The following is a 26,825-nucleotide window of genomic DNA, read 5'->3' as shown; positions in this document are numbered from 1 at the left end:
CAATGATTAGTGTAGCTAGTAGATGCTTTAAGGGTAAGCATGGCATTTTCTGAAATTTTAAATAAGACACTTTTAGTGTGTTGCCAGCTTTATCATCTGATGATGTGTTCCTCTTTCTTAGCTGTCAGAGATGTCTGCATCATTTTTAAGAGACAGCTCTTCCTCAGCTCTAAGCACTCTGACCCCCTCCTCCACCTGTCCGTCACTTGTGGACGGTCACTATGGCAATCCAGACTTCAGGTCAGTTTATTTTCAATACAAAAGTTGTAATCCACTGCAAACTGCTGATTACAGTATTGCTGATACCACTGCTGCCCCTGACTATTGGTCTAATTTCAGAGTAGCTCCGATGATCAGTCTTAGAAGTCATTTTTAAAAGAAAGTTCTTGTTCTGTGTCATTTCACAGAGGTGCTGAGGCAAATTCTGGTGCTTCGAGCCCTGATCTCGACCCCTTCAGCCCTGTGGAGAGAAAACCCAGGAGCTGCACCTTCATCCCCAATATCCAAGAGATTCGTGTCAGGTAACCACACCACCCCCCCCCCCCAAAAAAAATATGATATTTCTAGAATGGCATCAGTAACTGAAAATTATGTTGCATCCACACCAATATAGGTATAAAATTCTGCTGTCATACTGTAGTGCAAAACATAAGCCAAATTCACAGGTCACCTTTAATAGAATGATTTGGACTACATGTAAATTCAATTAAATACTGGGTTGGGGAGTAACGGAATACATGTAACGGGATTACGTATTTAAAATACTAAATATAAGTAACTGTATTCCACCACAGTTACAGTTTCAATGGTAATTAGAATACAGTTACATTCAAAAAGTATTTTGATTACTGAAGAGATTACTTTGCATTTTATTGTCATTTGTTTCATTTAATATTTATTCTATTCAGTTCAAAACATTTAACTGAATAAATGATGCAATCCGAGGAGCTTTTGAACAGTGGTGAAATGCTTTCTTATGATTTGTTTCGTTCATACGACGGATTTCACACTGAAAGGTGGAACTTTTCCTTGGGAGCTTAATAGAGTAGCTACATCATGTTTCTACAGCTTAACAAAAATACTGTTAGAAAGGCTTTGACAGATGAAATATAAATCCAGTAAATACACGATTACATGCCTTGTCAATGTTTTTGATGAGGTTAGGATATTTTACAAGAAATGCTAATCAATGTAGCCTTTAACGTCGTAAAAAAAGTTACAAATAATATATTTTCTGCCTCACTGTATGAACAGAATTCACATACGATCAGAAAAGGATGTGGTTGCACACACTCTGCGGGGTTTTATATTCGGAGCAGTAAAAATAGTTAACCTTGTGTAAATTGTCATATGAACATTTAGCTTTGTGCTAAGATAAAATGCTATTTCTTGCCTTAACATGCATCTGTTACCAGGCACGATTATATTTTATAATTAATTCTATGAAGAAAATTCATGTTAAAGCATAACTTATTTTCTCTAATAAGACCTTTTATATTAGAGCAAAGATGTACTGCAAAAACTTTATTCTTAATGAGAATTTAAATATTGTTTTCCTATTAAAATATATACAAATCCTTAAAACAAGATACATTTACTAAGTAGCAAAACTGCGTAAGATTTTTAGACTTTTTTTTCCCAGAGAAATCATTTTTACTGTGAAGTGTATTTTCTTATTTTATTTACTTATTTATAATCAAAACAAGTGAAAAAATGCCAGTGCTTAAGAAGTAATACAAAGTATTTAGATTACGTTACAGATATATGATACAAATATGTTACAAATGACATTTTACAGCATGTATTCTATAATCTGCAGCAGAATACTTTTTAAAAATAACCTTCCCAACCTGATTGTAGAGCAGAAAAACATTTTAATCGCATCCTGTTATTACTTGCCCTTTAAATGAACAGAATACAGTATCTATTCTGTATTTATTATCATTGTTTACCTTGATTACAGCCCAATTGTGTCAAAGAAAGGCTATCTCCACTTTCTGGAGCCACACACCAATGGCTGGGTCAGACGTTACATTGTGGTGCGGCGGCCATACGTCTACTTGTACCGCAGTGAGAGAGACTGTGTGGAGAGAGCCGTAATCAACCTCTCATCTGCCCAGGTGGAGTACAGTGAAGATCAGCAGACCATGCTGAGGGTAAGAGACACTTCCTACTGCTTTACATTAAGTAAACATTGGGTAAACCCTGCTTAGAAATATCTTAAACTGGTCTAGCTGGTCTCCCTGTCTGACCAGCAGACAAGTGCCAAAAACCCCTCTAAAACCATCAAAACAGACCAGCCTAACCATCTTGGCCTGGCTGAGACCTGCTTACCACCTTAGGCTAGTTTAAGCTAGTCTTGTCAACAGAGAAGTAATTAGCTAGCTAGTGTTAGCTAGTGATAGTTGGCTAGCTTTATGATAAGATGTCTCTGTGTTACCAGACCTTAACTGATTTTTTAATCACAGGGTGTTTTGTTTCTAGGCTACTAACACATTTGCTGTGTTCACTGAGCACCGCAACATTCTACTCCAAGCCGGCAATGAAAAAGAGATGCATGACTGGCTGTATGCGTTCAACCCACTGCTAGCTGGAACCATCAGGTACAAATACAGCTCCTACAGTCCAATCAGGATTTCACCGTATGGTCCAATTCCATTTCCTTTAGTAAAATGTAACACATATTAAATTCCTCATCCAATCACAGTTTCTCTTTAGATTTATTAAATGTTTTAGGTCAGGTTTTTTTTTTTTTTTCTTCATGCAAAGGACACCCAAATATGATGATCCTCTTGCGAAGGACCCCCTTCCTAAAATATAAAAAGCAACTATATATTTTAAAGTACTGTATTTAGACCCTTTTATACTGTGCAGGAAAATAGCAAATGTGATATTATAAAGACAACATGCTGTTTGCTAAATTAACTGACTTTACATTGTCATATGCTTTTGCCTAACTTGGTTAGCATCTACCAAGCCATTGATGTAAAAAAAAAAAAAAAAAAGATAATATAGGAAGCATTGTCTTCTTCCTTTTAAATCTGTATTTAACGATGCACAATTATATGTTGAATTTCATTTTTAGCATTTTACCCCATCAGAACAGACATGTACCCACTGTTGGGTCGCTATCCACCAGTTGAGAACCACTGCATTATTTGTTCATGATCATTGAATGGGGCTCATATTGTTTAATTACTTCTAATCTCTCTTTCTCCACAGGTCTAAGCTTTCCAGAAGAAAATCAGGACAGATAAAGATGTGAAACCGTTTTTCTTCAGCTCAAAGCATAAACAGATATCTGACAGACCCTTGTGATGTAATTAGTTCATGTGAACATGAGTGCCCTATCCCCACCTTATCACAGCTGCCTCTTGCCTGCCTACCCCAGCACCCCTTGGTCTGTCCATACCAACATGCCAACCATAGACTGTGGGCCTAGCTTCACAAAGAGTGTGTGTTTGTGTGTCAGGCCCCATTTAGTCAGTTACAAATGTAAATGTACAATATTGAAATATTCCTGGCTAACATAGCTTAAAAACTAGAATGGCATTTTAGACATGGCCCACCTCATATCTGTAACAGCATTAGTTCATTTGTAAATGCAACACAATGCTTTGTGGATGTGCTTCTGCAGATTAGATGTCAAGTGCTTTTACCTGGGCTTCAGTAGATGCCTCTTGGTTTTGATAATGCTGCCATGGTCATTTTGCTTTTTGAAGGGAAGCAGAGCTTATTTTGAAAGAATTGCAGGGAATTGTGATGGATCTTAGACTGAAAATGGTACAGTAATTGTCCATTATTTTGACAAAAATCAACATGGGAAAAGTTATACTAACCTTCTACCATACACAAGTTTTTATTTGTGTTTTTATTTTCATCTGTAATGTCTTTTTTTTTTTTTTTTTTTTTGCATTACATCATTCAGTTTACTTATTTATTAAGCATTGCATGTTTTATAAAAACATAATTTATTAAGAGGTCACTATTTGTAGTGTTACAAAAATGTATTGTTCACCTTGCACTTTTGATAATAAGCTTTGATTATTTACAAGGTTTGTTTTGTTAATTTGCACAAGAGCTCTGCTGCTACATTGAATCTAAACTCATTTTATGTATCTGTATTTATTGCTTTCGTCTGCTTGAATGCATAACACACCAATTGGAAAGAGGTGAAGCTAAATTTCCTGTTACCAATGCACTGAACGTAAATACAGCATGTTTAACTTTTAGATGAGGGAGATTTAATTTAGATTACAGTATATCACATTATATTGTCCAGGAATTCCATGTTGAAGAATACTGTATCTTGTGTAACTGCATACTGTTATTCCTTTTTTGTAGCTGTAATGTTCAGGTTGTCCCAGCCTTACATGTTGTAACAGAATATGTTTTTTGAAGAAAATTTGGAGAACACCCCCTATTTGGTGTTTCTCATGAGTGGTGGCAATGAGATGATGTCTTGTAAGACGAGATCCAGTTTTATTGTTACAGTATCTAACAAAAAGTCTATTAATTCCAATGCTTTTACCAAAAGTTTTGTCAACATCAGATTTGTTCTATAGAAACCTTTATATAGCTCAGCTAAATGTTGGTCATTGATTTTATGTGTGATGTAGGCTATCAGTTATAATAAGCATATCAATGTTCCATGTTTCTGGTCCACCCTTTGCTTTGTGACTATAAAGAGAGTGTATACTAGGTATAGAAAAGCTGTGTTTCCTGTGAGGAAATTGCAATGAAGGTTACATCTTAAAGAGGTATTACCAGAGGCCACTGTATTGTATACTGATACTGTAAATTCAGAGATCTGCTCTATATGCTATTGGTCAGTCAGCCATTCAGTATGTTGTTCATGTCATGTGTTGCTGTCTTAGACACCTCATGTGATAGAGGATTGGTGTTTTGTGCCATGGGCCAGCCAACCCAAAGAGTGCAAATTTAGCAGCAATATCAGGTCTGAACATACCTGAGAGACATTGTGTTTATTTAGCAGTTCAGCAGTTCTGGTCTATACCTCTCCAAATGGTTTCATAAGCAGTAGTATATGTAGGTAATGCCTTGACAGACATTTAATAAGTTCAATGAAATGGATCGGAAATGCAAGTTGTTAGGGACACATGTTTGGGTTCTAAACATTATGTTGACAGTCATACCTCCCAGTGCCCTGATCAAGTTATTTGTCCATTCCTGTCTTTGTTAATGCTATGTATATGATAGCATGTTGTACATATTTATTCAGCTTTTAAATGAAATAAATAAAATGTATCTCATTTACCTCCTTACAATATAAGAGTAGCATTTACACAAAAATAACAGTCACTTCAGATTCAGTTGTATTAATTTACTGGATTCAAGGATCACAGTTGACTTTGAGCATGTCGTGTTTGCAAACCCTTGCTTTGACACAGTGCCTTGAAAATAAAGCATTCAAGAGGACTTTGTCAACATGTAACAAGACGTATGGCAGATACATTTGATTTTTAGGGTTTGCAGTTGATAATGTACCATCTTTCTCTCTCACTCTCAATGGAACCTTTGTGTTATCACGTCTTTCCAAGCATCATTTTCAATAAACATCTTTCATCCATCCAAATTTTCCTAATTTAAAAAGACAGATCTCAATATAAACTAAGTGTATCGACTGTAATTGCTTCTATATTTCTGTTGATTTGCTCTGTATATAAACCCAACTCTGATCTAGCACACAGCTGTAACCACTTTATACCATAATGAATGGGCTGTAGTGTACTCCGTGCTCAAGTACTTTGAGTGCTGGATCTGTGTCTTCTAATGTCTGTGGACACTTAACACTTTGTCGGGTGTAAAATAAATGTGAAATATGCACAACATTGGTCAAGTCTGGACTTTTCTTTTTGTGACAGTAGCCATTCAAAATCAGTACACTCTATAAAGTGGATACTGTTATAGCAGGAAAGGTCAGTTCACCCAAAAATGAAAATTTCTGTCAACATTTACTCATCTTTATGTTTTTTTCAAACCTTCCACAGAACACAAAGGGAGATGTTAAGCAGAATGTTAGCCCGTCACCATTCACTTCCAATGTATCTTTTTTCCATAAAATGAAAGTGAATGATGACTGAGGCTAACATTCTGCCTAACATTTAATTTTTTGTACCATGGAAGTCTTCTTTTAGAGGAATGTTGGGCACTAACTGGTCAAGCTGGGAGACCAGCTGGTTGTGCAGCTAAACCTGCTTATCAAGCTTCCTTAAACACTTAAGATCTTTCTAACTTTTTAAACTAGTAGTTGGAGTTTGAGAAACATATAAGATAGAAGCAGATGTATATTTTCACATACGGGCTCTTATTACATTTCTAGCTCACCGCTTGTCCACCCTCTTCATCTTTCACACAAGCTATGTCTCCCATGGACATCTATCAGCAAGCTCAGGTATCATTTTAGAGGGAAAGAGTTAGCAAGAGAGAGAGAGAGAGAGAGATAGTTGGGTGCAGCCCAAGGATCCCTGCCACTTTTGTTCCAGGCTGGCTGAGGTGTAGCATGCAGCTCCACAAAGCCATCCAAGCAGCTTGCGAGGGGAATGTGCAGGCTCTGAGGGCTCTGCATGCCCCTGGATATCTTAGTCCCACCATCACAGATGCCCAGGGAGCTACGCCCACCCACCACGCTGCCCGCTGCGGGCATCTGGACTGTCTGCTATTTCTGGTAAAAGAGGCTTGCTTTCCCTGCCACACCTGCCCATGATGCTGCTGCCACCGGGCATGTGCGAGAACTGCAGTGGCTGCTCAGACAGGGGAATTTTGTGATTGAGGTCAGCAATTTAGACAATACACTGAACTAGAGACATTACAAGGGGAGGAGATGGATCACTTGTAGAAAAATGAATGGGAGAAGTTGTAACGCTCTATGGCAGCTATAGGAAAGGAAGTCACGCCTTTTAGTTTGCTTACTCTAGAACGCGCATGCCTGGACCTGCCTGAGGTTTTAACGTGATTTGAGCTACAGAAGAAAAACAACCTGGCATCACAGAATCACGTTACTATACCTAAATTTTTGCAAAACGATTTTTACGTTGTTTATGTAATGTGATACTGGATAAGTAAACACTATAGGCGCTAAAACAGCAATTTTATTCCCTTTTACAAAAATCACGAGTAGAAAGGCAGATTATCAGTTCATAAGCAATTATTTTTCACCATGTTCCTCCCACAGTGCTACCATATGACATCAAAACACTTTTATTACAGTGCATGACTTGTAAGGCGATACATTTGAAAGTTTTCATTACGTAAACAAGGAACAATTTGCACGGTAGTTCAACTGATAGAGCATTGCACTTGCGAATGCGATACAAGGACCGCGGATACGAGTCCCGAAGAGCACGCGAGTCAATACGTGTGCCGAAAGTGTCATTGATTTAAAAATCTATTATTAACCTTCATTAATCTTCAAAATCTCATCTGTTTTTCATTTCAAGTTTGCTTTAATAATACTATTTGTTAGGTTTAGGTATAAGGTATTATGAGAAAAAGAAACATCACCTCTCAGTTGACCTCTCAGTTGACATATGCTTAAGCTAACATTTAACAGCTAGTACTCAGTTCCTATTTTCATAGTGTGTGTGTGTGTGTGTGTGTGTGTGTGTGTGTCAGTAACGGAAATCATGTGGAAAGGGTTTCCCATTTTTCTTCTCTGAGTGTCTCAAGCTAAAGGTTAAATACCACTCCTCTGTTCTAGAATATTTTGTTTCATTTACATAATTAATGTAGAATCTTTATGTATATACACTATATTGCCAAAAGTATTCGCTCATCTGCCTTGAGACGCATATGAACTTAAGTGACATCCCATTCTTAATCCATAGGGTTTAATATGACGTCGGCCCACCCTTTGCAGCTATAACAGCTTCAGCTCTTCTGGGAAGGTTTTCCACAAGGTTTAGGAGTGTGTTTATGGGAATTTTTGACCATTCTTCCAGAAGCGCATTTGTGAGGTCAGACACTGATGTTGGACGAGAAGGTCTGGCTCGCAGTCTTCGCTCTAATTCATCCCAAAGGTGCTCTGTCGGGTTGAGGTCAGGACTCTGTGCAGGCCAGTCAAGTTCTTCCACACCAAACTCGCTCATCCATGTCTTTTATGGACCTTGCTTTGTGCACTGGTGCGCAGTCATGTTGGAACAGGAAGGGGCCATCCCCAAACTGTTCCCACAAAGTTAGGAGCATGGAATTGTCCAAAATCTCTTGGTATGCTGAAGCATTCAGAGTTCCTTTCACTGGAACTAAGGGGCCAAGCCCAGCTCCTGAAAAACAACCCCACACCATAATCCCCCCTCCACCAAACTTCACAGTTGGCACAATGCAGTCAGACAAGTACCGTTCTCCTGGCAACCGCCAAACCCAGACTCGTCAATCAGGTTGCCAGATGGAGAAGCGTGATTTGTCACTCCAGAGAATGCGTCTCCACTGCTCTAGAGTCCAGTGGCAGCGTGCTTTACACCACTGCATCCGACGCTTTGCATTGCACTTGGTGATGTATGGCTTGGATGCAGCTGCTCGGCCATGGAAACCCATTCCATGAAGCTCTCTACGCACTGTTCTTGAGCTAATCTGAAGGCCACATGAACTCTGGAGGTCTGTAGTGATTGACTCTGCAGAAAGTTGGCGACCTCTGCGCACTATGCGCCTCAGCATCCGCTGACCCCGCTCTGTCATTTTACGTGGCCTACCACTTCGTGGATGAGTTGCTGTCATTCCCAATCGCTTCCACTTTGTTATAATACCACTGACAGTTGACTGTGGAATATTTAGTAGCGAGGAAATTTCACGACTGGACTTGTTGCACAGGTGGCATCCTATCACAGTACCACGCTGGAATTCACTGAGCTCCTGAGAGCGGCCCATTCTTTCACAAATGTTTGTAGAAGCAGTCTGCATGCCTAGGTGCTTCATTTTATACACCTGTGGCCATGGAAGTGATTGGAACACCTGAATTCAATTATTTGGATGGGTGAGCGAATACTTTTGGCAATATAGTGTATTTTCCAAATAAGGTAATGATTGATTTCATTGGATAGTGTACTGCTTTTCCTGTCCTTACAAAGATATATAATGCTGTGCTGAACAATAAAGTACAAGAAATCTTTGACGCATGCTCTGTGTCACTCATTTCTCCCCTCGCGAGGATCCGGATCGAGACAGCGACTGCAGACCTGACTTGATACCTAGGGGCCAATCCTGAAAATTCCTAACAGGTTTAAGTTAGGGAGGTCGGTTTTGTTGATTTAAAATTCGATAAAGCATTAATCTTAAAAAACTTCATCTGTGTCACGAATGGTTGCTGAGAGGAAACAGGAGACGTAGGATCTAAGTGCAAGCTTTAATAAAAATGATGACAGTAAAAACAACAAATGGGAACTGACAAGGGAATGCAACAGCTAGAGGGTATACATATACAAACAAGAGCTAATGAGTGAATGGAAAACAGGTGAGAACAATCAGGAACAGATGGCAGTGCATGATGGGAAACGTAGTCTGAGGGAAACACTTCAAAATAAGAGTCCTAGGAGACAGACTGTGACATAAACCCCCCCCCCCCACACACTTTAAGGGGCAACTCCTGGTGGCCCATAGATGGCTGAGGATGGCAGGAAGATACTGGTGAGGAAGGGGACCTGGAAGATGACCAGGTGGCCAGGGAGGAGTCCTTAGGGTAGGGATTGGGCCCGGAAGTCTGGGGCGGGGGCCGCCTCAGGGTAGAGACCGGGTCAGGAGGTCTGGGAGGCGGCCTCAGGGCAGGGACTGAGTCGGGAGGCCTAGGAGGTGGCCACAGGGCCGGGACTAGGTCAGGAGGCCTGGAAGGTGGCCACAGAGCGGGGACAGGGTCAGGAGGCCTGGGAGGTGGCCACAGGGCCGAGAATAGGTCAGAAGGCCTGGGTGGTGGCCATAAAGCTGGGACAGGTTCAGGAGGCCTGGGAGGTGGCCACAGGGCCAGGATTGGGTCAGGAGGCCTGGGTGGTGGCCATAGAGCTGGGACTGGGTCAGGAGGAGATCTGGTAGCAGGAGGCGGCGGCTTAAGGGGCAGAGCCATAGAAGGTGGATTTGAGACACAGGAGGTGGAGACTGTGGTGGAATGGGCAGAGCCATAGGAGACACAGAGGGCGGAGCCAAGGAAGGGTCAATGGAGGCAGGTTGAGCCATGAGAGGCTCGAGGGGCAAAGCTGTGGAAGGAGGAGCCATGGGAGGCTCGAGGCTAAGAGTCCTGGATGACTTGGAAATGACCTCCATGGTCGTGAACACTGGCAGAGACTTGAGAACGACCTCCGTGGTCATGAACATGGGCAGAGACTTGGGAACGACATCTGTGGTCATGAACATGGGCAGAGACTTGGGAACGACCTCCGTGGTCGTGAACATGGGCAGAGACTCGGGAACGACCTCTGTGGTCGTGAACACAGGCAGAGACTCGGGAACAATCTCTGTAGTCATGAACACAGGCAGAGACTCGGGAATGACCTCTGTGGTCATAAGTACAGGCAGAGACTTGGGAACGACCTCCTTGGTCGTAAAAATGGGCAGAGACTTGGGAACGACCTCTGTGGTCGTGAACACTGGCAGAGACTTGGGAACGACCTCCATAGTCGTAAATACTGGCAGAGACTTGGGAACAACCTCCGTGGTCGTGGGTACAGCCAGAGACTGGGGAAAAGGTGTCCCTTTCCTTCTCCTCCTTTTCCGGACAGCTGGGGTCGTGGGTACGGGGATGGTCAAGGCTACAGGCATTGGCTCTGGGATGGTCGAGGCTACAGGCAGTGGCCTCCATGGTCGTGAATACTGGCCTAGACTTGGGAACGACCTCCGTGGTCATGGGTACAGGCAGAGACTGGAGAAAAGGTGTCCCTTTCCTTCTCCTCCTTTTCTGGACAGCTGGGAGCGTGGTTATAGGGACGGTCGAGGCTACAGGCATTGGCTCTGGGATGGTCGAGGCTACAGGCATTGGCTCTGGGACGGTTGAGGCTGCAGGCACTGGCTCTGGGATGGACGAGGCTTCAAGCTCATTGGCCGTGGCAGGCATGGATATTGGCTCATTAACTGTGGCAGGCATAGGCACTGGCTCGTTAACAGTGGCAGGCAGTGGCTCTGGGACAGATGAGGCTGGCAACGCTGGCTCTGGGACGGGCAAGGCTTCAAACGCGTTGGCCATGGCAGGCGTGGGTGTTGGCCGTGGCAGGCATGGGCGATGGCTCATTGGCCGCAGAAGGCGTGGAGCAAGGAGCCGTGGGAGGCTTGGAGCAAGGAGCCATGGAAGGCTTGGCTATGACATGGCATGGAGCAGACTCAGGCGTGGCTGTGACATGGTGTGGAGCAGACTCAGGTGTGGCTGTGACAAGGCATGGAGCAGACTCAGGTGTGGCTGTGATAAGGCACGGAGCAGACTCAGGCATGGCTGTGACAAGGCACAGAGCAGACTCAGGCATGGCTGTGACAAGGCACGTTTTGGAACTGCAAAATTTTAGTCACCATTCACTTAGATTGGGAGGACCTACAGTTCTGAAATATTCTTCAAAAAATCTTAATTTGTGTTCAGCAGAAGAAAGAAAGTCACACATCTGGGATGGCATGAGGGTGAGTAAAAGATGAGAGAATTTTCATTTTTGGGTGAACTATCCCTTTAAGTCTGTGGCAGAACTCACTGCCTTCCCTACGAAGGAGGAAGCGGGTGCCGAGTGCACAATACACGTAGACTTTAATTACAAACAGTTCACTCAGACACAACATACAAAGTGCTATCTAGCACACACACGCCAGCAGACACACACACAGCTCAGTGTGATGCTCACACTGTTGACCTTCCCAGCCAAACACAGAACGCACACGTTTGTAAACTGTGTGCAACTCTCTTTCTCTCTCTCGAACTGGCGTCTCCGGCTCCTCTTTGTCCCTCTCCCAGCTGATTGGGGTAATTCAGCGCCAGGCATCCATCCTCATGGCCCAGCCACGCCCTCCTCCTCATCACAAACTCACTTTTAGTGCCACACAGTGGACATTTCACCTTGAAACTTGAAATGTCGCGATACGTGTCATGAACCACATAATATCATTTTGCAAAAATGTCGCCACAGTCATGTACTTTTCATTAAATCAGGCTGAAGAAAAAGGCATGATATCATTGTTGCCAGATTTTATTGCTGATTTGAAATTCGTTATTGAAACATAATCTTGTCAAATAGTCTTTTTCTTTTTAAGTAGCTGTACTTGTGTGGCATTACAAATGTAATGTTACCAAGATGGCCTTAAAGGGAATTTGATTTAACAATTGCCAAGTTTATGATATATAGTGGGGAAAATTACATTTGACAGTTGGATTGTTGATGTTCTTGAGGATTGGGAGCTATGTCAGTTTCCTTTACTGTCAATTACAGATGTCATTGATGATGGATGAACAATGCAAGCCAAGAAAGCATATATAAATAAAAATAATGTAAAAGACAGTGCAGTATAATAGGATATATCACTATACTGAAAGGTCATTATTATTCATTACTTAGTATGCCTATGATTCACACCTCTTATCAAGTACTGGATGCTAATGTTGTGTCTCTGTTTCTGTTTAAAGGATCGTGATGGCAAGGGGGCGACGGCCCTGCACCTGGCTGCCAGGTTTGGCCATGTGGAGGCAGTACAGTGGTTGCTGTCTGAAGGAGGCAGCAATGAGGTGGAGACAGACCGTGGAGCTCTGCCTGTCCATTATGCAGCAGCCAGTGGAGATTTTCACACTCCATCAAACTGCTCGTGTCTAACTCCAAAAGGTGAGACACACAAACACTTATGGCACTTATGGCACCTTACCTGACTTTAATGATTAATTTACTGTATGATCCTGTTTCACGTAATTGTTCGGGCAAAAGCGTGAGTCATGCTTAGACAGGGACACACAATGGGCCTAGAGTCACGTTGCCATTTTTTAGGAGCCGCTCATCAGGGTGGCTGGGGAAAAGTCAGCTGACACGTCAAACTCACCAAGTGGGCTCTGTTCTTTATAATACATGAGGAGCCACTTACCTGCCACTTATCGGAACCTGTGCGTTTACTTCTGCAAGGGCACCAACTTCTACTTAATGATCCAAAAGAGCATATACTCCACAGAGGTATACGAGACCTCACTCAAAAATGACTGCATTGTGCTGTAAACAAAAAATGGCTTGTTAATTTAGGCAATTGAGAATGTAGAATTGTAAGGATTCTGAATATTTTACTGTTTGTTTCACAAAATAGACAGAAAATAGGCTTTTGAGTATCTGGGATTATGAAGTTTGTCACAATCATTACAAAAACTAAAATACAGTTCTAATGAATCAAATGACAAAACCTTTCAGAGAATGTTCAAGCCAAATCTATGCCCTTGCATGTCACACCTACTGATCACATGGACCAATGACAGAAAGAAGGTGTTAAGCAGCCAGTAAGACATTTTGATAAAAGTTCGGCCAGGCGAGCACTTATGAACCACCGAAATGAACGCAAAAACACCTACTTGGCCAGATTCTGTTCTAAATGACGTCACACCCGCTCATTCTTCGATTTCATATGAAGTATATCGGGGCCTTTATCCTACTCGAATGCATGTGTCATCCTATAAACAAGAATTAAGTCAGAAGTAATTCAATAGTAATCCAAATGCAATCAGATTATATTACTTTAAGAATATAATCCAAGAGATTATGTTACTGACTACAATTTTAATAATTTAATTTGTAATCAGTTTACAATTCTTAAGTAATCTACCCAGCACTGTAACTGCCAATGCAGTTGATTCAACAGTGTGGGTCAGTCTTTATTCTGAAAAAGACATTTACATGATCCACAGCCATTGGAATATTCCTATATACATGTTAATTAGCATATATTCTGAATAAAGTAAGGCATGCATTTTGTTTTTCTGCTAATCTCTTGAGTAAAATACTAGAGAGATACTCACTCTGTAACAGTGGCTGCTAGTGCTGGCAATGACAATGACGAAGACGATGAATTGAAGAACCCAAGTGCAAATTTATTTATAAACATGAAATCCAATAAACATGAAAGAAACATAAAATATGAATTTGACTAGACTTGACGTAAACTTGGCTTGACATTAACATGGCTTGACACAACCTTGGTCTGACAAAACGTGACAACGTTACCAATCACACAATACCTAACAAAGGACAACAGAAATCATGGACATGGTAGAACATAAACCAATGAACAAACAGAACTCTAAACAAGATAATCAAACAATGAACCAATGAAAACAAGACACATGAACATGGAGGGAAAACAGGACATCACATGACCAGGTGGAGCCATGGAGGGTGGGGCTGAGAGAGACTTGAGGGGCGGAGCCATGGAAGGCGGAGCCATGAGAGACTTGAAGGGCGACACCAGGGAACTTGGTACCCAGAGAGAAGCCGAAGACTCGAAGGGCCAGGGCAGAGCCGATGGGGCTGAGGACCAAGGCGGAACCGTAGGGATGGAGGTCCCCGGTGAGGCTGACGGATCGGAGGGACGAAGCGCAGCCAGAGGATCGGAGAGCCAAGGCAGAGCCAGGTGACCGACAGACCAAGGAGGAGACGGAGGGACCCCAGCGAAGCCGACAGGCTGAAAGACTGCAGTGGAGCCGAGGGAATGCAGAGCCGATGTCGAGGGACCGACAGGGCAAGATGGAGTCCAGGGCTCGGAGGGTCCAGGTGGGGTCGGAGGGTTGAAAGTTCCCCTTGCCTGCTCAGGAGAACTAAGGGTGGGTACAAGGGCGGGAACCATCTCCAGGTCTAATAGCTCAGATGTGGCTGTGACATGGCATGGAGCAGGCTGAGGTGTGGCTGTGACATGGCATGGAGCAGGATGAGGCGTGGCCGTGACATGGCATGGAGCAGGCTCAGGCGTGGCTGTGACATGGCATGGAGCAGGCTCAGGCGTGGCTATGACATGGCATGGAGCAGGCTCAGGCGTGGCTGTGACATGGCATGGAGCAGGCTCAGGCGTGGCTGTGACATGGCATGGAGCAGGCTCAGGCGTGGCTGTGACATGGCATGGAGCAGGCTGAGGATCCAGGGCAAAAGATGGCACTAGCTCAGCCACCATGACGAGGAACCCTGGCTCGACGGCCATGGCGTGGAACCCTGGCTCGGCGGCCATGGCGTGGAACCCTGGATCGGCGGCCATGGCGTGGAACCCTGGATCGGCGGCCATGGCGTGGAACCCTGGCTCGGCGGCCATGACGTGGAACCCTGGCTCGGCATCCGCCTCCCCCACAGTGAACATAGAACCAGTAATCTGCAGGGCAAGGTTGATATACTGAACCAGCTTGAGGGAACTGCGACCGCCAGTCATCAACAAGGAGACTGGCTCACTCAATCCAAAACAGAAACAGTCTTTGAGGGCGACCTCATTAAAGTCCACCCAGCAGGCCAGATCGCAGAAGTCTTCCACATAATGCTCCAGGGGATGATTCCCCTGACATAGGTGGAGGAGCTGGATTGCTGGGTTCATACTGCGGTTAGGTATACGATGGCTGCTAGTGCTGGCAATGACAGTGACGAAGACGATGAATTGAAGAACTCAAGTGCAAATTTATTTATAAATGTGAAATCCAATAAACTCTAACTATAAACATGAAAGAAACATAAAACATGAACTTGACTAGACTTGACATACACTTGGCCTGACAAAACGAGACAATGTTACCAATCACACAATACCTAACAAAGGACAATGGAAAACATGAGGGTTTAAATACATGGACTTGGGAGAACATAAACCAATGAACAAACAGAACTCTAAACAAGATAATCAAACAATGAACCAATGAAAATAAGACACATGAACATGGAGGGAAAACAGGACATCGCATGACAAGAAACACATGACATGAAACAGGAACTAAACTTTTCAAAATAAAAGACATGAAAAACATGAATCAACAAAATACACATGACACACTCGTGCCATTTATTATGCTGCATTTATTTTTGGATAGTAATTTAATCAATTAATAAATTCTCCTCCATGTTTTTGCAACAACAACGTGACAAATTACAACATGTAGGCAACAACGTTTCTTGTAATATTTCTCCTCCTTGCTCCAAAAATGTGTTTCTTCAATTGCTTGACTTTTCACAACTGTCTGTATCTAATGTCACCCAGAATTACCTTTGATTGGACATGCGCAGGTATAAATAAATGTTAAGGTGTATATTCTGAATAAGGTGTTTACATGACCCAAAATTCTGATTAATACAAGCATGTACCAGTGGATTCATAAGCCAGAATACTGGGTTAAACTTGTTCTGGCAGTCAGGTTAATGCTGCTAATATAATTGGAATATGACCATATTCTGATTAATATCTGAATTTTCTTGTGGATGTAAACATAGTCAGTGGGGTTAGAATGGTGTTTTAGTGCTTATAACTGACACTGTCTCTGATATGGATCTTTAGGCTTCTTTCACAGATCTAGATCTGTCCAGTCAGGATAAGGACGGAGCCACAGCACTTCACTTTGCTGCTAGCGAGGGCCATCATCGCATTGTGTAGCGTCTCTTACTGATGGGAGCAAAAGTCTTGAAAGACCACTGGGGTGGGACACCCCCCCCCCCCCCCCCCCCCGCATCCCGCATGATGCAATGATGCAGCTGAGAATGGAGAACTGGAGTTGTCCCTCATAACCGCTACTGTTCCTAATGCTCCAAACACACATCGTCTTATCATGAACACTCAGAGGATTATACAGCCTAAGTAGTGTTTAAAATGCAGTCACAGAGACTTTGATTGAAAGGTCTGACCTCTTCTTCCTTTAGTGCTGCTGAATAATCAAATTAGTCAAGTAGAAAGGGATTCAGATGGTTTTTACTTTCTTTTTTTAGCTGATAATTCTCTAGTTTACACATGACATGGTCAGTTCAACAGTGTTTTTAAATGTTGGTTTGGTTCACTCATTTTCATGGTTCATTGGGCATTATCTATGGACCCTTTTTACAGATTGTGATGACACATTTCAGCCTCATTTAGCAGCATAAATCTAACAAACTTGTATTTTAGATTTTTTAAATATTTAGTGAAAATTTAGAACATTATGTTTTGTATTATATTACCCTGGCATTAATTAAAAAAAGTGTAAAAAATGCTGCGATCAGGTTTCAAATACAGCTGCTGAGGGTGTGACAGTAAATTCCTCTCTTCTGATTCTCTATTTTTTTCCTCTTTTGAAAAGTCATGTAAACATAATAGTGGTATTTACTATTGCAATAATTGCTACTGGAATAAATGGAAGTGCAAAAATAACATTCGCTGTGGTCTCCAATTCAGCGCTAGATGTTTAGCCTGCTATAGTTTAATTCCGTTTTCCAAACCTGGAAATGTGTAAAGGGTCCATTGAATGCTGATGACTCCAGGGCTGCATGCGAAACTTATACTGTGAAAGTTTGTACTTAATTTGTTGGACTTCTTGACCATTGATGAAATATGTTCTTCTACGTATACATATGTCTAGTATAAATACAACAAGCTATTCACAGGGGTAGTAGAATGTCCAGTGGTTGCACAATTTGAATCTCAGCAGATACAGTATGTTATCCCTGTATTGTTTACCTATACTGTATCATGAATACTGTGTATTCGGACATCCTACTCATTTGATGCACTGCTTTTTGCATGATGTGTAACAGGGAGGTATGCATATTCAGATGCAGGAGCAGCTGGTGGTCTGGGTTTTGGTTACGCTCCACCTTGTGATGGCAACCTGTTGCTGCCACCTTCTGGCAAAAACTCATTCACTTCTACACCTTGAATATACTGTATTTGATTTTGAGCCAAAGACATACAGAAGTTCATATTGCCTGAGTCATGCTACATAATAGAGAACAAGGTACACATACTAAAGTACATTTATTAAAAACCACACCGTGGTGGACTGAGTCTCTATTATTTATTAGATTTATAAAACAGGACTTTACTAGCAGGAATGCTCTTTTCAGAAGGCAGAACAGATACCCTTGATCCCTTAATAACAGTGGCATTAATAATTTGATCCACTTGTGCTGAGAGTAAAAGTGTTGACAAGGGTTTTAGTTTCACTTGCAGTTTCTCCTTGTCATGGGACAATTCCAGAAATATGCCTCTTGTGTCAAGAAATCTATTGATTTGTTTGAAAGAACCCCTGGTCAATGGCATTTGTACAATGAATATTTAGAGAACGTAGCTTGGCTCAATGACCCAAAGAGGATAGTTTTTTTGTTTTCCTTAATGTCACCTTTACCCTCTACTGCATGCATTATGAAATAAATGTTTAAAAATTGTTTCATTCTTGATTAGAATGGACCTCATTACTAAAATCAGTAAAAAAAACATTGGAAAATAATAAAATAATTTTAGGCATGTTGCTTGTTGCTCGTCGCACAATTTAGGCATTGTGCGACGATGGAAAAAAATGAATCCAAGACAGGTTTTTATTAATTTAAATATTTGAAGTGATAATGAGTGACTATATATTTTGTGGATGTCAGAATACTAAAACGGTTTAAATCAGCAATGAATGATGCTGTTAAACAATTCTATTACACTAAATATGAGTGTAATATACTTCATATGCTATATGATACAATCTAATAGAATTGTCTTCTAGCCAACTTTGTACCTAAATGTAACTTAAATGTTAAGTAAATACTAAAAAAGATAAAGTATAATAATGGATAATATAAAAGGATCTATATATAAAAACAGAACCTATGACAACTGTAATGTTCTCTACAGTGCTTTCATGTGTAACGTCACTGACCAGGTGAGCTATCCATTCCACTGTTGTTTCTAGGCAACAAACGTATTTACACAATTCCTAACAGCATACAAATTATACTGTATGACTAAATGGTTTAAAATGAAGTTTACACTCTTTAAAAATTTGAATAATATTTTTTGATAGGTAAAAAATCAATAAAAAGGGCAGAATTTCCATCTTATATGCATCATGTGCTTAGTTACCCAAAGGCAACAATGTGCAAATCCACTCTTCGAGAAGAGTAAGACTTCTATTAGTGTCATAAAGTGGCAAACATCAATACTCTCCAGAAAACTCACTAAATGAATTACTTACATCTCAGCTCTGCCTCCTCTGTTACTCAAATGCTAAAGGGTATCAGATATGTCATTAGAGCATAAATGAAGTGGAAACCATACAAGTGTCATACTTCCTTTTGATAGCATAACGATGGCATATCAAAATGATATGGCCCAACACAGGCTAATTAGCAAAACACTTAGGACTGTCTGGTTGGCACAGGAAGAACCTATCAACTATCACTCACGCCCCTCTAAGTGCAAATTTCAAAGCTGCAGGGGTGAGGGCATTATGAGATTATTGTTTACTAGAGTAATAATTATATAAGATCAGTTTAAATATTACAGAAATGTAATATAAAATTGGAGAAACTTAATAATAACAATATATAATATTTAATTATGTATAAAAGCCCTGTTAATTCTAGTATAAAAAGGAAAAAACATACATTTTCAAAATGCACAATATTAGCACTAAAAATCAGCCTATTTATAATATAATATAATATAATGGTGTTCAAAGCTATATTAGAATAAGCAACAGAAGGTAGGGTACTACGGCGCTAAAGGCCAACCGGGGTTAAAGGTACTTTTGATTTTATTTTCTCCCAAAACACTAAAAAACAACAAAAACGACCATAGTTATTTCCTTAACACCTGTTTGTCATCTCACATTGCATACACTTCTTGATTATTTCTTATTTCATGAAATAATTGTGTGCAATATCTTAAGTTTGATTTTGGTGTAATTTGATCTAATATTTAAATTTCTTTTTTAAATGTTGCACATTTATGAAGCTAATGAGAATCCCTAAAATTATCACATTTATTTTTAGGCAACATACATATTTATTATTTTCAGTTTTGTTCAAGGTGATTAAAACAAAAGTTTTTTTTAATAAAACTGTCCAATAAGTAAAGGATAGTGTTTGGGGTAAAAAGCCCCCCTGTTGCAGGGGCTAAAGACCCCCATAAAACATATTGTTTTTCTTTAGTGGTGTGAATAGATTTGTTATGAAAAATGTTTTTTTCCTCCTGAGTAACAGGACAAGCAAACAGTGGACAGTGACTGTAGGTTTGATGCTTTGGGAGTGGGAACATGTTGGGAAAAAAACATAGTATCTCTGTGACTTTCAACCACCTCTATGTTTGTATTAAGGAGCATGTGGTATACACATACAGCATTTAGGCCTTTATATTGCTAAAGAAGAACCATTCACCTAATCCCACCCTTTCGTTATTAATACTTACTATGAAGACCCGTCTAAGTGAACTGTTTGTAGTGTACAGATTCTTAAGCTTTTGGCCACTGGATGGCTGCAGCACTGATGTGATTGTCAGGGGAGTGCAGGACTTCTCTCATTACACTCACCTGTTAGACTAGTGAAAACTTGACTGGTGAAGGTGGTGAGGGTATTGTAAATTATTTCTGAAAATGTTGTAAGGTAATAGCTTCAATAATAATGCATATTCTTACTTCCCTCTTTATGATAATTCTACCAAACAGCATGGGTTTGTTTTATGATGTGAAGTATATTATTAAATGAGTAGGATTTTGTTTCTGCATTAACACAATAGAAAATATCCTGCCTGGAAAATTATATTTGAAATAGATGTAAAATAACTATTGCATATATTGTTTCTTTGTCTGAGGAATTGCACACTTTGGGAGTTTTTGTTGGGTGTTCTCAGAAATAGCCATAATACTTTTTACAAATTTACAGCAACAAAAATATATATAACTAACTGTGGGAAAATATAGAGCATACACACTCACCGACCACTTTATTAGGTACACCTGTACTCCTAATTATTTATGCGATTATCTAATCAGCCAATCATGTGGCAGCAGTGCAAAGCAAAAAATCATGCAGATACTGGTCAGGAGTTTCAGTCAATGTTCACATCAACCATCAGAATGGGTAAAAAAATGTATCACAGTGATTTCAACAGTGGCATGATTGATGGTGCCAGATGGGCTGGTATGAGTATTTCTGTAACTGCTGATCTCCTGGGATTTTCACACACAACAGCTTTGAGAGTTTTCTCAGAATTGTGCCAAAAACAAAAAACATCCAGTGAGCGGCATTTCTGCGGACGGAAACGCCTTGTTGATTAGAGAGGTCAACAGACAGGTTTGGGAGGGTTACTTTTGAAATGTATTCCACAACAGATTACAGAATACATGCTGTAAAATGTAATTTGTAACGTATTCAGTTAAATTACTCAAGGTCAGTAACATATTCTAAATATATTGGATTACTTCTTCAGCACTGGTAGATTTTTTCTCTTGTTTTGACTATAAAAACTCTGCCAGTACAGTAAGACAAAATACACGTTAAAAATACATTCTCTGAAAAACCTAAATATCTAATGAGGTGTTGTTTCTAAAACAAGATAAATCTAATTGATCTTGTTTTAAGGATTTTTAGATATTTTTACAGGAAAACAATACAAACAATTATTATCAAGAATACAATTTTTGCCCTAATATCAAAGGTCTCACTAGAAAAAAAGAAATTATGTCCCAAAGTGAAATATGATTGTGCCTGGTAACGTGCATGTAAAATGGCTAGAAATAAAATTTTAGCTTAGCGTAAAGCTGACAATTTACACAAGGTTTATTTCTATTTCTTCTGCTCCAAACTTACTTCAAACTTACTTCTCTGTCTGCTCGTATGAAAGTCACACTTCATAAGAAAGTGTTTCACCGCACTTTGGATCACATCATTTATATGTAAATGTTTTCCATCTGAAAGGACTAAATATTAAATTAAACAAATTACAGTAAAATGCAAAATAATCTCTTCAGTAAACAAAATACTTTTTGAATGTAACTGTATTCTAATTACCAGTGATTTAAATTGTATCTCTATTGGAATACAGTTACTTATATTTTGTATTTAAATACATAATCCTGTTACATGTATTCTGTTACTCCCCAACCCTGTCAACAGAGAATGGCCAGGAGGTCTGATATACTAACCAGTTTAAGCTCCTGTTTCACTTTTCTCATGACTTTATCCTCTCCCTGGGGTTTGTGCCTTTTAACAGATCACACAGTGTACGTTGTGCTTTAAGGCCTGTTTTGGAGCCACTACGCTATTATGAGGAAATTGCAGTTTAAATTCAGGAAAACGCAGTGTTCTGAGATAACCTTTAATTACTATTTATTGCTTTACTCCAACAGTCTGTAGACAGTCGCCCTCCACTAGATTTTTAATTACAGATTAATTTTATATATATATATATATATATATATATATATATATATATATATATATATATATATATATATATATATATATATATATATAAACACGACAGGACATGCTTATTCTTATTCACTTTGGCTGTTTTGGTGTTCCTAGCAGCCAGTGAACAAGGTTCCACCCCAGCCTCGTGTCTCTGCACCATGCCTGGATGCCTGATCTGCATCACCTGTCTCCTCACAGGCTATGAGAGCTGGGGCTGGAACCATTCAGCACATGCAAGTGGCCTCTACAGGTAAGGCTGCATGACCCTTTAAGTCAAAATGCCTGTTAGATTTCTTATTGACAAAAGGTCAACTTCTTAAGCCCCATTTTTTTTTTTTGGTTGTATAGTTATAACCTCATCCAACATGAGGAAACACCTTGAAGAAGAGGAGGCAATTTTAGCTCCCAAGTCCATGAGGTCTCTGAGACAAGCAGGAATCACAGCAGTCTTCACTGGACAAACAGTAATTGATATATGATACGTATGTATAGGAAATTTATTAAGGCATGACATTAAAGTCAACTTGAAAATTTCTGTTTTTTTTTTTTTTATTACTTTAAGCATTGTCTTAGGCTACCATTGTACAGTAGTAGGTAATGCAGCTTTTCTAAAATCTTGCCAATAGTCAACATAGTAATTTCAGGCTGGCTAAAATTCATGTATTAAAGATTGTGGCAGTAACAGAAAATAACAATACATTTGAAAAATAAGCATTGCCATTGGGAAACGTTGACACACTCTTGAGGGTGAACTTGACTTTCTTCAAAAGTTAGTGCCGGCAGTCTTTCAAAAGGAAGTAGTCCTCCACAATTAACTGCAAATTTGCATTCTGGTATGGCATGCCACTTTTCACAATCCAACCCATTTTCAAATGATAAAGTCCTGCCCTACATTTTTTCTCATTGAATATCTTGTTTCACTCAGAAATATGTCACAATATGGAAGCAAAACGAGTGCCGTTTCATGCTGACTTTATGTGAACGTCATTATTCATAACTGAGATGGTGATAAAATTAGAAATTACATTAGCGCTGGTTATTTCTGTATGAATATGTTTGCAGAAAGAAGAGAACGGAATTGTTCTCCTTTCAGCTCTCGAGGCAAGCCTTGCTGACACTGATTCTCTGATCCCAGCTCATGTTGAGGATAGGAGGCCCATTGCTGAATGGAAGAGGCAGGTTATGGTGCGCAAGCTTCAGGCTAGACTGCAGGATGAAGACGACCAGAGCAGAGAAGTTATTGCTCAAACCCCTCCCAAATAAAACTTATACTGTCAGCCAACATAAGATGTTTAGCTGAGTACATGCTAGGACTAAGACATGATTGTTTCATCTTACACAGGACAATAGTGGCAAAAATATGGAGGTGGATTGTTGGAGGTATTCCCATGTCCACAATATCATTTTGGGCCCCTTTGGAGAGTTGCTTACTGAAGATGACTTGGTCTACTTGGAGGGACAAATTAAAACCATCTCCCTTCAGAAACAATGCCAGGCCTATGAACTCGAGCTTGCCCGGCTGGCAGAGGAACTCAAGGCCATCCTTCCTGCTCCCATTGTAAACAACACCCAATGCCACCAGCACCCGAACATGGAGGAAATTCTGCCTCTTCCCATGTGGTACAATCGTATCTCAAATATAGTGAAGAGCATGTCCCTGCTCATGTCAAACCTCGCAGATACAAATGGCAATGATGGCATCTGCAAGATGCCAAACACAGATCTTGTATCGGCCTTCACATACCAGCCAGAGAGGCAAAGTTCCATCAAAGGAAGAAGACTAAAGGTTGAACTGGAGATCCAGCAGTCTGACGTTTCTGTGAGAAATCTGAGGTCAAACTTTGTGAGTCAAATAGGTAACATCTACCCATTTTCTGGGCTTTTAAATAACACAGTGCATCCAGACATGAGGCAGCAAAAACTGTCTTCCTCAACAAATCGAAAGGAGCAGTCCATGGGGATGATCCAAAGCTCAGACATAAATCATGTTAATGACACTGGCATCAAATGCAAACAAGCACCAGGCAAAGAAACAAGTAAAGTGATAGAGATCAACTCCTTGCGAAAGGAGCGCATTGTCCTCTTTTTGAGCCACTGGAAAAGGTCTGCATATGCAATATCAATAAGAGCCAAAATGAAACAAGAGCTTGTCACTCAGAGGTCTGTAGAGAGCTATCTGACAGGTGAAGGAATAATAGCTCCAGTCTCCAAGCCAGGGACCAGATCATTGTATCAACTGTTCAGGCAAAGGACTGCAATAGACAAGATGATTGGCAACTGGAAACGCATCGCCTCAGGGGTCCCTTCACGACAGAACTGCAGCCTACAGAGGAAGCATGTAACCTACTCACCTGAGCAGGTCCTACCCCACGTGGATGGTGCTTCTGTGGCTTATGACATCCTGACTCTTGACCTTTTCATGCTCGGCTATTTTCACATGTTAATGCAGGACCTTTCTGTTGAGGAGTGCAAGATGAAGCCCCTGTTATGCTTTGAGATTTTTGATCTTGTCAGGAACTTTCCCTGGGAAACAGTCCGAGACTTTCACCAGGCTGTCCTCCAGGACATTGAGGCTGGAAGACGTGAGTGGAGAGATGGTTTTGAGGACATCAAAAAACAATACTTTGGGAAAAGAGAAAATGGGATTTCTGTAAAGAATTCCCATGCTGAGGTTAAAGCCGTGCAGATGGTTATATTCGAGGATCCCATTCCAGAGGATGGAGGACTTCCCAGCAGAGATGGAAGCAATTAATTCTCAATGTTTATTAATGATGAAATTTGTAAATATATTGATCAGAGTTTCATCTTCTGGAAGGAGAAAGAAGCTGAGTTGTTTGATTTTTGAGATTTTTGAATGCTGTGATGGTATTCAAGGCTTGGGATCGCTGCCTTTTTCACGCATCGATAATCAGAACATTTTCCCGATGATTATCGATATATATCGGCATTTATTTTTAGATATAAATAGGTTATATATATGCTGGTTGCACAATAGTCTTTGTCTCTTCAGACATATTTCAAAGTCACACAACTGAGCGGCAGGGTAAATTAAAGTGGGTCGCACACAGGATGCATCTAGTGTACGACATGGCACATTCTAAAATTAGAAACAATTATTTTCTATGAAGGTGCACACACCCCACTGCCGCTGCCCAAAATTATGCAGCGCCACAGAGAAAAAATAGCATATTTTTCCATTAAATTCAACTCAAATCATTATCAAAGGACAAAGATTATTTACTCTAGCCATCACTGGATGATATATTGTTTATACAGTGCATTCAGGAAGTATTCAGACCCCTTCATTTTTCAAATTTTGTTATGGTGCAGCCTTATGCCAAAATGCTTTAAATTATTTATTTTTTCACATCAGTCTACACTCCATATCCCATAATGACAAAGCAAAAACCAGATTTTTGTTAACTTTGCAAATTTATTAAAAAGAAAAAACTGAAATATCACATTGACATAAGTATTCAGACCCTTTGCTATGACACTTGAAATTTAGCTCAGGTGCATCTTATTTATCTGGATCATCTTTGAGATGTTTCTACACATTGACTGAAGTCCACCTGTGGCAAATTCAATTGATTGGACATGATATGGAAAGGCACACACCTGTCTATATAAGGTCTCACAGCAGAAAATGCATATCAGAGCAAAAAACCAAGCCATGAGTACAAAGCAACTGCCTGCAGAGCTCAGAGACAGGATTGTGTTGAGGCACAGATCTGGAGAAGGCTAAAAAGTTTTTTTTTGGCTGCATTGAAGGTTCCCAAGATCACAGTGGCCTCCATAATTCTTAAATGGAAGAAGTTTGGAACAACCAGGACTCTTCCTAGAGCTGGCCACCTGGCCAAACTGAGCAATCGGGGGAGAAGGGCCTCGGTAAGAGAGGTGACCAAGAACCTGATAGTCACTCTGGTTGAGCTCCAGAGATCATGTGTGGAGATGGGTGAAACTTGCAGAAGGACAACCATCACTGCAACACTCCACCAATCTGGGCTTTATGGCAGAGTGGCCAGACGGAAGCCTCTCCTCAGTGCAAGACACACAAACACACACACATACACACACACACACAAATGCACCTAAAAGACTATCAGACTGTGAGAAACAGTATCTCTGGTATGATGAAATGAAGGTTGAACTGTTTGGCCTCAATTCCAAGTGTCATGTCTGGAAGAAACCAGGCACCGCTCATCACCTGCACAATACCATCCCAACGGTGAAGCATGCTGGTGGTAGCATCATGTTGTGGGGGTGTTTTTCAGTGGCAGGGACTGGGAGACTGGTCAGGGTTGAAGGAAAGCTGAACACATCAAAATACAGAGATATCCTTAATGAAAACCTGGTCCAAAGCGCTCAGGACCTCAGACTGGGCCGAAGGTTCACCTTCCAACAGGACAATGATCCTAAGCGTACAGCCAAGACAACGCAAGAGTGGCTCAGGGACAACTCTGTGAATGCCAGAGCCCGGACTTGAACTCAATCGAA

General features: G+C 40.7%; 1 protein-coding gene and 1 pseudogene across 7 annotated transcripts in view; both read left to right on the top strand.

Moving 5' to 3' along the window:
• Positions 1-5,846, top strand: part of LOC127442610 (kinesin-like protein KIF1A) — a 69,111-nt gene extending 63,265 nt beyond the window's left edge. For all 7 annotated transcript variants that reach the window (XM_051700771.1, XM_051700770.1, XM_051700766.1 and 4 more), the window contains 5 exons: positions 122-240; positions 408-521; positions 1,964-2,156; positions 2,485-2,603; positions 3,223-5,846. In XM_051700771.1, coding sequence (XP_051556731.1) covers positions 122-240; positions 408-521; positions 1,964-2,156; positions 2,485-2,603; positions 3,223-3,265 — 588 coding nt within the window. In that variant the 3' untranslated portion in view covers positions 3,266-5,846. The remainder of the gene's footprint in view (positions 1-121; positions 241-407; positions 522-1,963; positions 2,157-2,484; positions 2,604-3,222) is intronic.
• Positions 5,847-6,375: 529 nt separating this feature from the next.
• On the top strand, positions 6,376-25,173 carry LOC127442705 (espin-like protein; annotated as a pseudogene).
• The last annotated feature ends 1,652 nt before the right edge of the window (positions 25,174-26,825 follow it).

Source organism: Myxocyprinus asiaticus, chromosome 6 (assembly GCF_019703515.2).
Source record: "Myxocyprinus asiaticus isolate MX2 ecotype Aquarium Trade chromosome 6, UBuf_Myxa_2, whole genome shotgun sequence".
Lineage (NCBI taxonomy): Eukaryota > Metazoa > Chordata > Actinopteri > Cypriniformes > Catostomidae > Myxocyprinus > Myxocyprinus asiaticus.
The sequence above is the reverse complement of the archived record's forward strand: the minus strand, read 5'-3'. Positions and strand labels throughout refer to the sequence as shown.